The 16,218-nt window shown below is 42.2% G+C and overlaps 2 protein-coding genes across 2 annotated transcripts in view; one reads left to right on the forward strand and one right to left on the reverse strand.

Annotated features, from left to right (window-relative positions):
• SYN2 (synapsin II) overlaps positions 1-16,218 on the forward strand; it is a 309,739-nt gene that overhangs the window by 185,883 nt on the left and 107,638 nt on the right. The gene's annotated exons all lie outside the window — the stretch shown is intronic.
• Positions 1-16,218, reverse strand: part of TIMP4 (TIMP metallopeptidase inhibitor 4) — a 28,554-nt gene that overhangs the window by 9,918 nt on the left and 2,418 nt on the right. The window contains exons 2-3 of the mRNA XM_069736778.1: positions 2,091-2,179; positions 317-422 (exon numbers count right to left, since the gene is read on the reverse strand). Coding sequence (XP_069592879.1) covers positions 317-422; positions 2,091-2,179 — 195 coding nt within the window. The remainder of the gene's footprint in view (positions 1-316; positions 423-2,090; positions 2,180-16,218) is intronic.

The raw sequence follows: 16,218 nt of genomic DNA on the forward strand, positions 1-16,218 counted from the left end.
CAAGTGCCATCCATGAAAACCACAATAGAACTCGTCCGAGAAAAATCGGTTGTGTGCACGAGACCCAAGAAAGATATTCTTTAAATGGAACCGGACATTGGTTTTGACTTTACCCCACACAAAGTATCACCAGGATATAGGATCTAGGGAGACTTTTCTTAAGTTATCTAGGGGTCCAAGAGTTGATGTCAGCGAGTTAATGACACGTTTTCCGGGAGCCTTTCGGACATTTACGATTATGATGTTAGTAGAAGATGGGTGGCTAATTGAAACTTATGGGAAAAAAAAAAAAAAAAATCTTTACACGAGATCTTACCTGTTAGGAGATATTCCTTTCTCTCCAACGTTATTCCACAGAGAGAAGATTCAGCCGAGGTGTACACAAAGTTAATATCTGTCACGTTGTCAAATCCTTTGAACATCTATAAATATATTAATTGCGTTATTTAAAGTAAAATTAGTGTAATTGGTTCTTTTCGGAAAACTGAACCATTTTTACTGATACAATTTTGGGGTATGCATGATGTTTGGATTTATTGTATTGTTTGAGAATTGCGACATCCAAAAACATCTATTCAAAGCTGAAAAAAAGCCTGATTTGATGATTTATATAGTGTTATGTTTTGATAGATTTACAGACCTGACCATATGCAAATGCATATTTTCTTTATTTTTAAAACTTGAGAAAGGGAAGTGATTTAAACTTTTGTAATGTTTTAAAAAAATGTTTTATATTTTTACTCCCTTTAGGGGACTTGAACCAGTGATGATTCAATGTTATTATATACAGTAATATTACAGAATTGCAATATATTGTTAAATTGAGGTCTTCCTATGGAGCCCTACCACTGGGTGGGCTTAATAGGAGAAGCAATATGGAAGCAATGACCCCTAGCTGCCATGGTCACCCATGATCATGTCACCTTTGGCAGCTGGAACCTATACATGAGTGAAATCGATGATCGTGCCCTTTAAAGGCCACTGTCAGGCATTAGCAGTGACTGACCTTGATCATGGCATAATTCTCTCTCCACACTTGCATTTGAGGGGTTCTCAACTTTATTTTTAAGAATAGTAATGCCGGGTTGAGGCACAATCATGATCGTTAAACATACGCTTATTGACTTCATGCAAGTCGATCAGCGGTCATTTAGACCAGCCGAACACAATCCTATGTGCTCAGAACAATCGTTAATATAATCTTTCTGTGCACATAAATGATATTCTAACGATTGTTCTGTGCGCCTAGAATACCATTTTTCTTGCACAGTACGATGTGCTGCTCAAGTCTATTCACACATCCTTGTAAAAGGTCTGTTAGTTATTTTTCTCAGCACATCAATCCATAGAGTTACATGGATCTATGAAACAGATGGAAATCTGAAGACTTTCTTATCTTATGGATCCTTTGTCTCTTCCTACAGCCAATAAAGACCACGGAAAAGCATCCTTTCAGAAAAAAAAAAAAAAATAATAAGATTTGTAACTAAGGGGACACCTGAAGGAAAAAAAAAGTCTGTTTCTCATCGATGGTAAAATTCACATGGATGGGTGAATATAGGTTAACAATGATTTTTTTATCCAGCTTAAAGATCGTTGCACCAGACGATCAATCAGTATGCTTGTTCGTCAAGTGTTTGTCAGCCTATTTAAACAGGCTAGCAAAAAAGGTTTCCCTAGGTTTTCCAATTATTGACCCATCTAAATGTTTTGTCATTAGCAATAGAAATTGTCACTGGCCTCTAAAGTAAAGGTTAAAGGGAACCTGTCACCTGAATTTGGCGGGACTGGTTTTCGGTCATATGGGTGGAGTTTTCAGGTGTCTGATTCACCCTTTCTTTACCCGCTGGCTGCAATATTGGATTGAAGTTCATTCGCTGTCCTCCGTAGTACACGCCTACGCAAGGCAAGATTGCCTTGCGCAGGCGTGTACTACGGAGGACAGCATGAACTTCAATCCAATATTGCAGCCAGCCGGTAAGGAAAGGGTGAATCAGACACCTGAAAACTCCACCCATATGACTGAAAACCGGTCCCGCCAATTTCAGGTGACAGGTTCCCTTTAATAGGACAAAAGCAGCATTCAATACCTTGATCATTTTGATCTCATACTGGATTGTAGCGCCAAAAGAATTTGGGGAGGGAATCATCTTTTCTCCGATTACTCTTGCACGAATCACTAAAATAAAGGAAACATTAGTAACAAGGGTTAATATTTAGATTTTGCATAAAAAGACAGTGTACTTTTCATTCTCACATGTGGTCAGACCATAAAATGTCTGGAGAATATTGTGAAGGTTAATTTTTATTAATTGAACCCATGCACGTGCTGTAACGCCGCACTACAACTAAGACTTAAGTTCACTTGTGCTGTACTGAGAGCTCTTATCTCACTACAGAGCTGTGTGTGATCAGGAGAGAATAGTGTTAGTCATTAGATCTCACTCTGGTAAAAACCCCTTTTATTCAGCTATGGAGGCCGATTCTCAGTTATGTGTAGTGTCATGATAATGTAAAAATGCCATGGTTTGAGTAATTTTCAGAAGATGCCATGGTTCCCCCTCCCACCTGCTTAGCAGCTGTAACGCGAGACCAGCATGCCAGCAACCTTCACTGAGGAGTATTATGGCTTTAAACTGAAAGTACAGTTAGGAACCTTGTGTTTTTCCATGTGCTTCTAGATCCTTGCAGATGTAAATATAGCACCGATTAATGATAGAAGTGGGACAAATACATTTAACATGTGCTTCGGTAGAACTATCAGCCAGTGAGTTTTCTAGGTTCCAGAACCAGCACAATTGAGAAATGAATTACTATGTAATGGGTCACACAGCTACCCCATGTCTACTTAAACGGATTCCTATGTCATGCTGAGCATAACGACACGATGTCATCTCTCTACGAGGTTCATACGCCGAGAGGTGTGGGATGATGGTTTTTCATATACTCAGTGTATTCCACAGCTCTGCCCACCCCATAAGGTCATCGGAGGGGGGGGGGGGGGGGGGTGTCTTGCCAGGAGATGTGCAATCTAACCTGAAGATTTTAGGGGAAGGTCCCCTCCCCCAGCCACTGCATAGTGTACCATCGAATGATATGAAAGAACTGCAAGTTGCTATTCTTCTGTTAATCCCTTTTTATTTGCAATCGTTTGTACATACGATATCTTGCCTACTTTTAAATATCTTTTTTATAAGTTTGTAAAACACTGCCTACCTTTTGGAGTAAAATAAACTAGTTTGGTTTCTCCCTGCTCTATAACGTACTGTCACATCCTCTGAAGTGACTTACGCTACTAGTTTGGGTTGGCTCCGGACCAGTTAATAAAGAAATCGGAGCTGGTGGCAGTGGATTTGTCCTGTGCGTTTGGGAAACCTGGTAGCGACGGATGGCATTGATAATGATTGTTCCCGCCTTAGTGGGAGTAGTTATATTGCCCTCACTGCAGTGTGCCCATTAGCCAGTACAGAGCAAGACTGCCTTGATGGCTCCTAAATATCCTAGGTGCAGTACCCTGTCTGATCTGACATTAAGGGGGTGCCAGAGCTGCAAGTTCCAAACTGGAATTGGGAAGTGGGATATAGACAAATCCCCTTCAGAAAGAACTGGGGAAACCAAACAACCCTGGTTCATGACATTAGTGTGAGCGGTGAGGATGATGGAGATATCTTCCCTGGGATCCGTGACATGTATGATCCAATTCCATGTTTTAGTATGATGGCTGTCATTCTTCATACATTTTAGTCACATTTATCAGCTTAGACACATTTTTAATGGACAGTAAATGAGGCTGTTCTGTTTAGCATAATTAACTTTGCAGGCAATTAGACACTAATTAAACCAGCTGAGGTTATTGCTTCATTTTCCAAATGGAGACATGTCTGTCATAGCAAGTAATTTTTTTTTTTTTCCTGAAAAAAAGTTATTCTGGAAGCTTTTTTCCCCCCAATCACCATTACCTATTCTCACAGTACTATAGCATCAAGGTGAGTTCTCTGAACCTAGACTTGTAAGATCGGCACATTTCCAGGCCTCATCATTTTATGTATTGCTTGCCATAGCCTGCACTATGGTTTAGAGGTGTCTCATATAATCATACTATATATTTATATTAAAGAGGTTGACACATCTGACACATTCTGTGGATATTAGCTAGATGTACGTCCCACCACTGGGATCCACATTTACTTTGAGAATGGGGGTCCTGTTGCATCATGTCCAAAATGAGGACCTAGCTGCATATGCACAGCAACTTCTCCACTAACTATACCATAAATGTTTGTGAAGGGAGTAATTTTTTAAATGATAACATGCCTATAGCCAAAATAAAAAGTGGTCAATTTTGCTTGTAGCTTACACATAGACCTATATTAGGCCATGTTCACAAGACCCATTCTCGATAACTCTTCCATTGATTCTCCAATAATGCTAAAAACATTACAAAATAATGCAATGTGCACAAATTAGGATTTATCTGTTTACGACTTGTATGTTTGGACCGTGTTATACGGACGTCTGCATGAGCCAAGTGAGTGGTTAATGAACATGTAGCCTCAGATGGATGCTTTTAATATTCTTTACTTAAAGAGGTTGTCCAATACTCTATCATTCATGACATATCCTTAGGATAGGTCAGTGTCCAATCGCTTGAGGCCAGACACAAGACTCCTGCTGATCAGCTGTTCTTGGCAGCTGCCTGTCAAAATCTCAATTGTATAGCTGCACCATCCTCTGAGTGGCTGCGGCAGCATAATGCACATCCGGAGGCAGTTGGGCATTACTCTGCCGTGGCTACTATCAGAAACAGCAGTCTGGCAAGCGAGCATCTGTCCAAAGGCTGCCGACACCGAGAACTGGTAATTGGGGGGGGGGGGGGAGGTTGTCTGGTGTCGAAGTCTGACCGATTAGACATTGATTGCCCATCTAAGGATAGCTCAATGGGAAAGTATTGGACAACCTCTTTAAAGAGGTATTGAAAACCTGTAATATCCAAAGAGTCCCACATTTACTCAGTCTATAGATGTTTATCCCAAATGGCTTGGTGCTCAAGGAGCAATGGAGACAGTTGAGGGCACTCATTCATTTTGCATGGCGGTCCACAGAATATCATGGACATGTGAATGGCCCTGTAGACCATCACCGGTACTATACACAAGAACACAAATAGCACTCATGCAAAATCAGGTTTCTACATGAGGCCTTAGTCATGAACTATGATTTTAGCTGAATCAGAACCATTATTGTGTTGATGGTAGAAGTGAGCTGACGCATTGACAGGACTTTGGTCCAGCCGGTTGGTCATTAATTCTGTGCCTGCTGGATGGGAACCCTAAAAGCCTCCTTCTACCCAACAGCATTCAAGACTACTCTTTTCATTAATCAGCTTGGTGCGACACCAATGTTGCAGTGTAATGCACATGTGATATCACTCTAGCCTGGCTAATTAAAAGACAGCCAATGGATGCAGATACGTAGAGGGCACTTTTTCCGGGTTCCCATTCAAAGGCCAAGGAATACTGACAGTGCTGCTGGAATTCATTTGCTCATCTCTAGTTGATGGACATCGGGGGTACTTTGTGGCTTTCTAGATGGTGCTGTGTTTTGGCAACCGGAAACTGTTCCAGATTTCTGTATTGGTGTTATTAAAAGGACAATTGTTTTTGTAAGGTGGTATCTGAAATGAGAAGCAGATCTACAAAAACCCACCATGAGCCTCAAACTTTCTATAGCAAAAGTTACAAAAATTCTTTGGCAGCGGTGAGGCAAATGGAATCAATAAGTATACCTTGTGTTAAAAGCTACAGTATGTGATGTACCTGAAACAGGTTTCCGCCAAATAATTGGAATGGTCCAAAACAAACCGGAAATAAAGTAATTAATCCTAACTTTATGCGTAGAATGTTTCCAGGCAGCCGACATTGTGAAACCTCACCCAATGTTTTTAGCTTTTATTTTATAAACGTATTAATCGAAACTCCCGTTGGCATAAATGTAATTACACTTTGGAGAGGTATATTAATAGTGAACAATGGTCCAATTATAGCATTCTTGATTGTAGGTAGTAGGTGTGTTGTTGTGCAAGTCTTGGTAATTGATAGTGTGTAGTACTATATCTATATGCAGACAACTAACAATTAACGTGTATGATAGTAATAGACAGAAGATCTTCCGTCTATTGATTCATTTTAGAGGAACAGACAGCCTTAAAAAAAAAACAAAAAAAAAAAACACACACATTAAGGGAACAATGCACTTCAGTATGGTGGATTGGAATGAGGTGTCCCCTTTACAATGACCTTGTCCTCCAATATAAAGGATTTGGAGCAGTGGTTCAGATTTGAAAGTACCATAGCTATCCTACCAACATTGCACCCAATATGAAGCAAAAAGTTCCTGAAAACTATCCAAAGAGCTGCAGGCCTCTTCATCCATGGTCCAGTGCATACAACACCACCAATAAAAAAAGAAACACTGGGCACATGTGGGATTCTTGAGAGATGATAGAAACCACTGATATCCATGGTTAACTCCAATGTAAATGTCCGATGGGCAAGAAAACATTGAATCTATATGGGATAACGTTGGTTGAGACTGTTTGGACAGTCTACAGAGCACTCTACCATCAGTCATGAGAGCGGTAATGTGATTTATAGGGGGACTTTGCCAATTGACCCTACAACTGCGTTTTTGATAGATACATTCAGTGTGTAGGAAAAAATTTTCAATGGGTTTGTAGGTTCAGCTTTTCTAGCCTACAGCGATCAACTGTTGCTGATGGTGAATTCTGTGTCTGGCTCCTCAATAAATGAATGTCCATGCAGCCACATGGATTGATGGCTCTGCCAGTGTCATGCCCATATCCCTTAGTGCAGAGGTCCCCAACTCCAGTCCTCAAGGCCCACCAACAGGTCATGTTTTCAGGATATCCTTAGTCTTGCCCAGGTAATAATTGCATCACCTGTGGAATGCAAAGGAAATCCTGAAAACATGACCTGTTGGTGGGCCTTGAGGACTGGAGTTGGGGACCTCTGCCTTAGTGCATATGGGCAATGGTTGTTGTGGAGACACCACATTTAATCTGATCTATCTAGACATTTTAGTAGGCCCAGGTTCATGAGTTAGAGGTCATGTGAGTGACTGTTGACCCTTATTGTCATTGAATTATTGTTCCCTTGCTGCATTCTACCATCTTTGGGAAACAAAAAGCAGTGTTTGAAAGTTTGTTAATATGTTGATGACCCATTGGTGCTCTGCAATATGAAGGACAATCTATGCATGTTTGGACACTCCAGCAGTGAGGGATGGCCACCTTCCCCCAAGTCTGTGGAGGAATGACTAAATGAGAAGTTGTGACCTATAATAAGAAAAAAAAAAAAAAAAAAAAAAAAAAAGGGGATCTGCCTGTGTTCAGGGAGTCTACATTACAGAAGTCATGGAGTCATCACTCCAACTGAAGAAATACAGAGCTGCCTCATTGACCATCACTGAACCCTAAAAGACGTTTAGAGAATCCAGGTTGGGACAGCCAGGTCACCTGGCCACATAGCTTGTAGTTATCTCCTTGCTGTGGGTGCTGCCAAAAGTGGGGAGCCACTGGAAGCATGTCTAATCCCAGCGAGAGAGAGATTTGGCACAACGTGGGCAGTGGATGCAGTTATCCAACGCATCTAATGCCTGTTGTAAAGTTCTGGGGAGGAGGCGGAGTTCTGCCCGCACATGCGTGGTAGGAAGTGGCAGACCCGACTACAAAAAAAAAGGTTCTCTTGAACTTGTGCCGATGGTCCACCAAAACATGATGCATCCAGTGCACGACGGATGGTCATATGTCGGCAATACAAGTCTATGGGCAAAAAACGGATCCTGCGGGCACATTTGCAGGATCCGTTTTTTCCCCAAAACGACACATTGCGACGGATGCCAAATGACGCAAGTGTGAAAGAAGCCTTACCCTCACCCTGTGTTGCCTGAGTAGTGTCCTGCCCATGGGGAGAGAGTGGGCACTCAGTGGTATGAGCCTTAGTCCATGCAGTCTTTCTAAAGACAGCCGGACCAGTAGATGAGAGCACCCACCGTCTCCACAGTTGTCTGAGACTCCTTCCAGGAAAAATTTCCATAAGCGAATTAGTGACTGAGGAGGAGCAAAATTAGAATGGTAAAGAGCATAAGCCATTCATCTTGCCAAGTAGGGTGAACTTAATGGATATTTGGACTTTTCTACATATGTTTGAGAATAGCAGCAAAAAGGAAACAATGGAGTTAAAGTCCATGAATAAATATTTATCATTTACAAAAATGGCAGCCATAGCCAAAAACATACAAAAATCATAATTCAAATAGACATTACATATAAATGAAAAGGAGGGTGAATAGTAGCAAAAGATGGAACTAGACAGTGTGGGTAATCCCGATACCAAGTTTTATACTCATAAAGTGCGTAGTGCAGCAAAGTGAAGGGGCAAAGGACCAAGTAATGTAGAGCTTCCCTACAGATCTATACTACTGGCTGTATATAAATCTAACTAGCCCTGCGCACAGGCTAAATGACCACTAGATCCGGTCAGTAATCCAAAGCCAAAGAAGGGGAAACCGCCAATAGGCCCATATTGATCCTTACCCAAGTACTGGTGACCAGGATACCCCACACGGTGGCCCCAACGCGCGTTTCGCGTCAGCTTCATCAGGGGGCAGTCAGACTGGGCCTATTATTGGTGGTTTCCCCTTCTTTGGCTTTGGATTACTGACCGGATCTAGTGGTCATTTAGCCTGTGCGCAGGGCTAGTTAGATTTATATACAGCCAGTAGTATAGATCTGTAGGGAAGCTCTACATTACTTGGTCCTTTGCCCCTTCACTTTGCTGCACTACGCACTTTATGAGTATAAAACTTGGTATCAGGATTACCCACACTGTCTAGTTCCATCTTTTGCTACTATTCACCCTCCTTTTCATTTATATGTAATGTCTATTTGAATTATGATTTTTGTATGTTTTTGGCTATGGCTGCCATTTTGGAAATAAATTTTTATTCATGGACTTTAACTCCATTGTTTCCTTTTTGCTGCTAGTTTTAGGAGTGTCCGTTTTGTGATTGGTATTAAATATCTCCCTGGGTGGCTCCCCCACTTGGGGTTTGAGCATGGTGGGGATATTTGTTACATAATCTTCTTATTTGGTCTTCTTTAGCTATGTTTGAGAATAGCCTATATGGTTTATATGCAACAACCTACAATAAAATCAAGAACTGATTATATAGGCCAAGTAATAAAAAAAAAAAAAAAAAAAATTCAATACATGAATTAAAAAACAAAAAAGGAGACAATGATATCTTATCTCCAGGAAAGGCTCAAAAGGCTAAAGTGCCAGGCTGACCAATTTAAAAAGTTAAGATTGCATTTGAATAAAGTCATGGCCGAAATGGTTGGCACCCTTCAAGTTGTTCCAGAAAATGAAGTATTTCTTTCAGAAAATTATTTCCGTTACAAGTTTTTCCTTTGTGTATTGGAACAAAAAACCCCACAAAAAAAGAATGAAAGGAACCGTGCCTGCACTACCTTGCGGCGGTATCCTCAGAAATGACACGAAGCGAAGGATATTGTGGACAGTGAGAAATGAGATCAAGCACAATGGAGAGCCTATGAGTCGTGCCCGGAGAACGGCAACATCCTACTGAGGCGTGTAGCCGGTGCCCGGAACACCGAGGAAGTAACTGACTTTATGCCTTACTTCAAATACCGCAGGACAGTTAATTATAGGTTGGCTGTCTACCTTACATCACCTAAGCACACACAGGGTGCAACGTGTGGAGAGGGGTGTTTCTAGGGTCCCGGAAGAGCTCCGAGCCTTCCCGTCAAACGGGTGCGTCCTAGCCATAAACCTGGGGGACGGAGAATAGAAAGAATGGAGAATAGAAGTTGTGAGGACTATCCCGAATGCTCAGCAGGGAAGCACTACAACACAGGCGCTAGTGGTAGGCAACGATTTCCACCTGCAAAGGGAACTCTGGATGTGCCTTCGGACCGGCCGGTCTCAGACAGCCCTGTTGAGTGCCCTGGATTGAGGATCCTGAAGTCTTCAGTAAAGAGGTAAAGAGACTGCAACCCTGTGTCCTCGTTATTGTCTGCACCTCACACCATCCACCTTACTGGGAAGCCCTGGGGACGGTTTACCATCTAGCTGCCATCACATCACCACAGTGGGCCCCAAGCAGCGTCGGTCACCCTGACCGAATACCACAGGTGGCGTCACCAAACCTTGACAGACTTTGCCCGGCTTCCCCCCCCCCCCCCCCCCCCCCACTTGCCTTGGTGGCAAGTGGGGTCATATTTGTGGGGTTGATGTCAGCTGACAACCACCATATTTTTATGAATTTTCATCATCGTATGCCTTCTCTCACTACTATCAGTGAGACCTGGCGTACGATGAGAGTAGTACTTCAATACATGGTTTGAGCATTTGACGATTTCAACCTCCAAACTTCTTTAGAAACTCACGTTGGCACCTTGTTAAGTACTCAGTTTTCCAATAAGTTTTCACAGTGAAAACACGCTCCTCCAAACTATCTGTACATTGTTTGTAAATGAGAGGAATTTGGCAAGCATCACGCATAAACTACAGAGTGGTGGAGGGCGACTAGTCGGTGAGACCACTCAGTGCGGGGATGTTTCTCACTGCTGCTGAGGTTCATTGCACTATGACTTCTCATGAACCAAAATACAGTCCAAATTTCAGTAAGATCGACCAGATGTATTAGAAGTTGCAGCAATTTTTCCGGGTAATGTTTTCAGTAACTCACTAGCAGCGTTGAATGACTACTTTTCCAGCAGCAATGTGGGCAACCAGAAACCTCCATCTCCTTTTACTCCTCAAAGTGACACATACTGGCACCCAATGTGCATAGAACATATCCTGTAGTCCATGTAAATAGTGCCCAAAGAAATAGTAAGTAAACCATATGGTAATGGAAGACAATCTGCAAGAGGATTGCAGAGCGAACACCACAATGCACTTTGGAAAAAGCTAAACAAAGGTTTTTTTATGGTTTATATGTATATGGTTTTTGTGAATGTCTGCACCACTTAAAATACCCGACATTGGTCATCAGCTAACAAGGTACTGAGGGCCAAAAGACATTTTTATTGTGTTACCGAGTGGCCATAGAATTTTTCTTCCTGGTAAAACTAAAACAGTGCCCATTAGACTGAGCCCGCCAATTTTCCAGCAACAGATGAGTTTGACGAAGAGAAAGATCAGGCAGTGTAGACAAATGGCCAATCCTTTAGTTCTTCTTGGAAATAAGTCACCACCAGACATGTCTGACAGCAGCTTACTCTGCTCTTGCCATAGAAAACACATGAATGCACCACCAAGTCTATGGGAAGGGATAGTTGTCAGCTGAATAAGCAGTTGTCCGACAGCCAAGTTGCTTGGACACCTTAAAGGGACACTATCACCTGAATTTGGAGGGAACAATCTTCAGCCATGGAGGCGGGGTTTTGGGGTTTTTGATTCACCCTTTCCTTACCCGCTGGCTGCAATATTGGATTGAAGTTAATTCTCTGTCCTCCATAGTACACGCCTACGCAAGGCAAGGGCCGCGCTTAGTAACCTGATATTTACCCTGGTTACCATTGTAAAGGTAAAAAGAGTACATACTCACATTCCGATGTCTGTCATGTTCCCCGCCGTCAGCTTCCCGCACTGACTGTAAGCGCCGGCCGTAAAGCAGAGCACAGCGGTGACATCACTGCTGTGCTCTGCTTTACAGCCGGCGCTGACAGTCAGTGCAGGGAAGCCGACGGCGGGGGACGTAACAAACATCGGAATGTGAGTATGTACTTTTTTTACCTTTACAATGGTAACCAGGGTAAATATCGGGTTACTAAGTGCAGCTCTGCACTTAGTAACCCGATGGTTACCCGGGGAATTCGGCATCGTTGAAGACAGTTTCAACTATGCCGAAGTTGTTCCCCTGATTGTTAGTTGCTGGAGAGAGCCGTCTGTGTGACAGCTCCCCAGCGACCACACAACGACTTACCAATGATCATGGCCAGGTCGTATCGCTGGTCGTGATTGTTGGCAAGTCGTTTAGTGTAACGGTACCTTTAGTTCGAGGTGGACACATGGACCCCGGGTGTTTATGCAGCAAGCAGAAATGCATGTGGGTTGCAAGGACTCTAAAGGCCGATTGGGATTCTCAAGATCAGGATGGATGAAGGGAAACCCAGCAGGGATGGATGCAAGCACAAACAAAACGCAGAGAGTGGAGCACACCAGATGTAGGACTGAGTCTTCCTCCTAAGACAGGTGAGTTTGTGTCAATGGGACTTAACTAGGTCTAGGGAGAAGATGTCACCGATCCACTCTGGTCAACCTGTAAAACCCGATGTGGAGCACAGCAGTGGGCAGCGGACCCCGAGGAAGGAAGCGGATACTCGAGACAGATTTGTAACAGTTCGTGTTCCTGGCTGTTCACCTTCTAATGTAACTTTTTCTATTAACATCTATTGGCATGTTTTACCACTGATTAAGACACAAAGCCATCGTTTTATTATGCATTGACATGCCAGCTGATGTCTGAACTTTAATATGTGCTAGATATTTTATCTTGGGGTTTCCCCCCCCCCCCCCCCCATCTTCACTCCATAGTTTATAGTAGCTACAGAGTGAATAGATTACACTCTTCGTGCAATGGTCCAGCATCTATATCCGAATAGAAAAGCTCTACATAAAGTGATTTTCGATACATCGAGGACCAGTCCAGGACCACAACTGATGCATCGGATACTGCCAAGGATCTTGTAGAATACTAAGTAATCTGTTCTGGCAGCAGTTTCACCACCATGTCATTCTCAAATAACAGCGAATGCTACCCATTGTTTTCACGCAAACCAAAGTGAGAAGAGGAAAAAGCACATTCTACATCTTTTAAGACATCCCCATGTCATGATATAAAATCATGTCCTTAACTTGTGTTTTGAATTTGGAAAAGCTTGAGATATGGGTTATGAGCAGTGACAGAATGTGCAACCTCGGGGCCTCTAATGCTTGCGGCATTAAGCTTTTTTCCAAGTGGATTGCCAAGAGTTACGTCTATTCACCTGTGAGATCTTAAGCGCAGATTGGAATTTCTGATGTGATATTTGATCCAAGACTGTACCCTTGCCGACTAGGCTTCTGAAGAATCATGGTGACCTACATGTACAGTCTGATGTCAGCCGTCATTGTTCTACAGGCAAGTTACAGCTATAGCAGTGACCTGGTTATTAGACTGATGCAAACGAAAAGGAGAGTTGGCTGCTCATACGGGGACACTCCGTTAAAGGATGCCAAAACCTCTCCATTGGAACAGAGCATTGGCCACATGCATGGGTGGGATTCTGGAGATCCAGATTCGATTTGATCTGTTGCTTGTGATTTTTTTTACCTATAGTCATTTTTAGTATTGCAGAAAAGGATTTTGAATGATTTCTCATACTAATTTACTGGACATGTTACAATGGCCTCCACCTAAAGATTAAGTATAATTTGGTGGGGCAGAAACCAAAAAAAGATTCCGAACCTCAATCTCAGAGTTCCAGCAGACAACCCCATCAGAAAAGGATGCTCAAGTTTATGAAATGTTGGAATTTTAGAAAAATTACATTGTTCTATTGATTACTGTATATTATCTCATTGAGAAATGTGGAGTATAAAATACAGTTAAAGATGTGTCCAGACAAAATGTCTTATTTCAGTGTGTTAAATTTTAATAACGTTCCCAATGTTCTAACTTAAGGTCCAGTTAGCTCCATTGATGGTAGCTTCCATTAAGTATACAGATCTAGCAAAGGTTACCTTGGCGCAGATAAAAAGGCCCAGGGATATCATTGCACAAAAGAGTGTAATTCAACATCTAACTTTACATCAGTCAACAACTTGTACAATGGTATCTTAATCCTCTGAAAGGATCCATGGCTTCCCAATTGCTTGGAAGATTGACAGTTTCAGCCAGCGGCTTTTTGGTGCCACTGATTCGAGCTGTGCGCTCTCTAAAGCTGTTCAGAATCAGCTTTGTCTCTGCAGAAAAGGATTTGGCAATCCGGCCAACTTCACAACGATGAGAGGAGGCTCTGAAGCTTAGAGCCTACAATCAGAAAGTTTCATACCTAGGAAATCCTAAACATGTAGCTGTACACAATATTAAAAATTACTCAGTTTGGAATGGAGAAAAATTTTATTAGGAAGGAAATTTTTACAAGTATTTGGCAGTTTTACCCATTTAAGAACTTTAGACTAGGGATAAGTGGACCCATGGACATTCGGGGTTGTCGGATTTGACCGAAATGAGTCCAAAGTTTGGTTCTGGTACCAGAACTCAAAGTGAACTTTAATCTTAACCCCATACATGTCAATGGAGACCTGAACTTTTGAGCTGGAAAATGGTCTCAATAGGTGAGCCGTTCAAACCCCAAACTTTACAGTTCAGGTTCATTCATCTACTCAAGACCCAATATTATGGAGTTTGGATGATTTCAGTGTAATATGAATGGAGACTTTAGTAGTGTCCATGTCAACAAAATTGAAAACACTTTGGGTATGTGCGCAAGGTGTCTAAGTCTATGGCAGACCACTGAGTTTTCCAAGGGGACAATGCTTCAGGAACATGCTGGCAGTCGTCTTCTAGAAGTATCTACTTTGGCTTTTTTTTAGTTTTTCCCCCCACCACCTGCATCTTTGCCCTGGATTTTCAGGCAAATTAAGCCACCCGAAGAATGAACACACTACTACTTTTAACCACTTTCATAAGACAGAACATGTGTAGAACAATGTTGTCTTGACGTTGCTGTGCATTATGCTCATGTTTTTGCATACTTTTTAAGCATTTTCTCAGGTGGATTGAACTTTGAAACAACCTGAAAAAGTGTGCACATGTCCTTTTGGTGCCTGGGCAGCCCCTTTATAAGTACTCATATCCTTTTGATTCCTCAGAAACTGGTGGTCCGGCAAATCATATTAGATCTGTGATTTATGTTCAGTTACTGAACACTTTTTAATTGCTCTGCTGCCACTTAGTGACCGCGCCAACATCGCTCATCTCACCCGGCTTCCCTTCTCCTGTCCTGAAAAGATTCTTAAGGCTTTTTGCTGGGTAGCTGGATCTGTTTTGTAGCTCTGCGTGTTGTAAAGGAATCATCCTGACAATACAAAAGAGCGCTGACAAGGAGAAGACAAAATGTCACCACTAATCACCCACACAAGAGTGGCGAGGAAAGTGCTTGGCCCAGACTTAATTTCTCCGCTTACTCCTTGTAGGAGAAGTAAGATGAAATCCCAGCCTTTTCACAGGACTTACACAGCTCGTTGGTGACTGGGGCTCCACAATATTGTAGCAAGACGACCCCTGAGAGAAAGTACAGTAGAACAAACATGCTTTGTTCAGCAGGAGCCAAGGAAACCTCTTGATTTATGTATATATTTTCTCTTGTTGCAAAGTGTTATGTTAGGAGTTTGGTGGAGGCCATCAAGCAGTACAGCATGGTGGCACAATTAACGTTAGCACAGACACTTTCACAAAGTTGAATAATATCAGTATAGTACTATAGTGTCACTAGAACACAGTTGCGAATGTTCCATTCTGCTGCAGTGCCTCCGCAGGAGAAGGGTGTTGCATGTGCTCTTTAAAGTTAATGGACTGTCTTTGTAGGTCCACTGAAATTGAGATTTTTTGGTCAACCCTGCTTAGTCTGGTTTTAATGGGCTGTTTTAAGGTAAAAAAAAAAAAAAGTTACAGGGAAAAGATGAGTAATGCTTTAAAGTAATAAAAAGCATTAACGAAATTAACTTCTGTGCAAAAATGATATTTACCTATAGATATAGGGGTTATAGTGTAGTTACTGAAAGCTACTGGAATGAAATTAACTGATGTTGCGGGTGCCACTCACTCAGTGGCGATCCAGACAGCGGTTAGAGTCATCGGCACTGTACTGAGCAATGGCTCTAATCGCTCACTGGCAGTTTGACAGCTTGTCCGAAAAGATGTGCTGCAGAGCAGGCTCAGTCCCATTGCTGTGGAGTTGAGAGGGGGTGCTATAGTGGCTTCAACAGGCAATGACACCTATTTTGTTATTGAAGCATATATCAACCTGTGCCCATTAATTTTTTTTCTGAAAATCGAGAACCCCCTTTAACAATAATGTGCTTGCCAATATGGCCAGGTTTTGCATCCAGTCTTTGACATTGC

Source organism: Ranitomeya imitator, chromosome 8, assembly GCF_032444005.1.
Source record: "Ranitomeya imitator isolate aRanImi1 chromosome 8, aRanImi1.pri, whole genome shotgun sequence".
Lineage (NCBI taxonomy): Eukaryota > Metazoa > Chordata > Amphibia > Anura > Dendrobatidae > Ranitomeya > Ranitomeya imitator.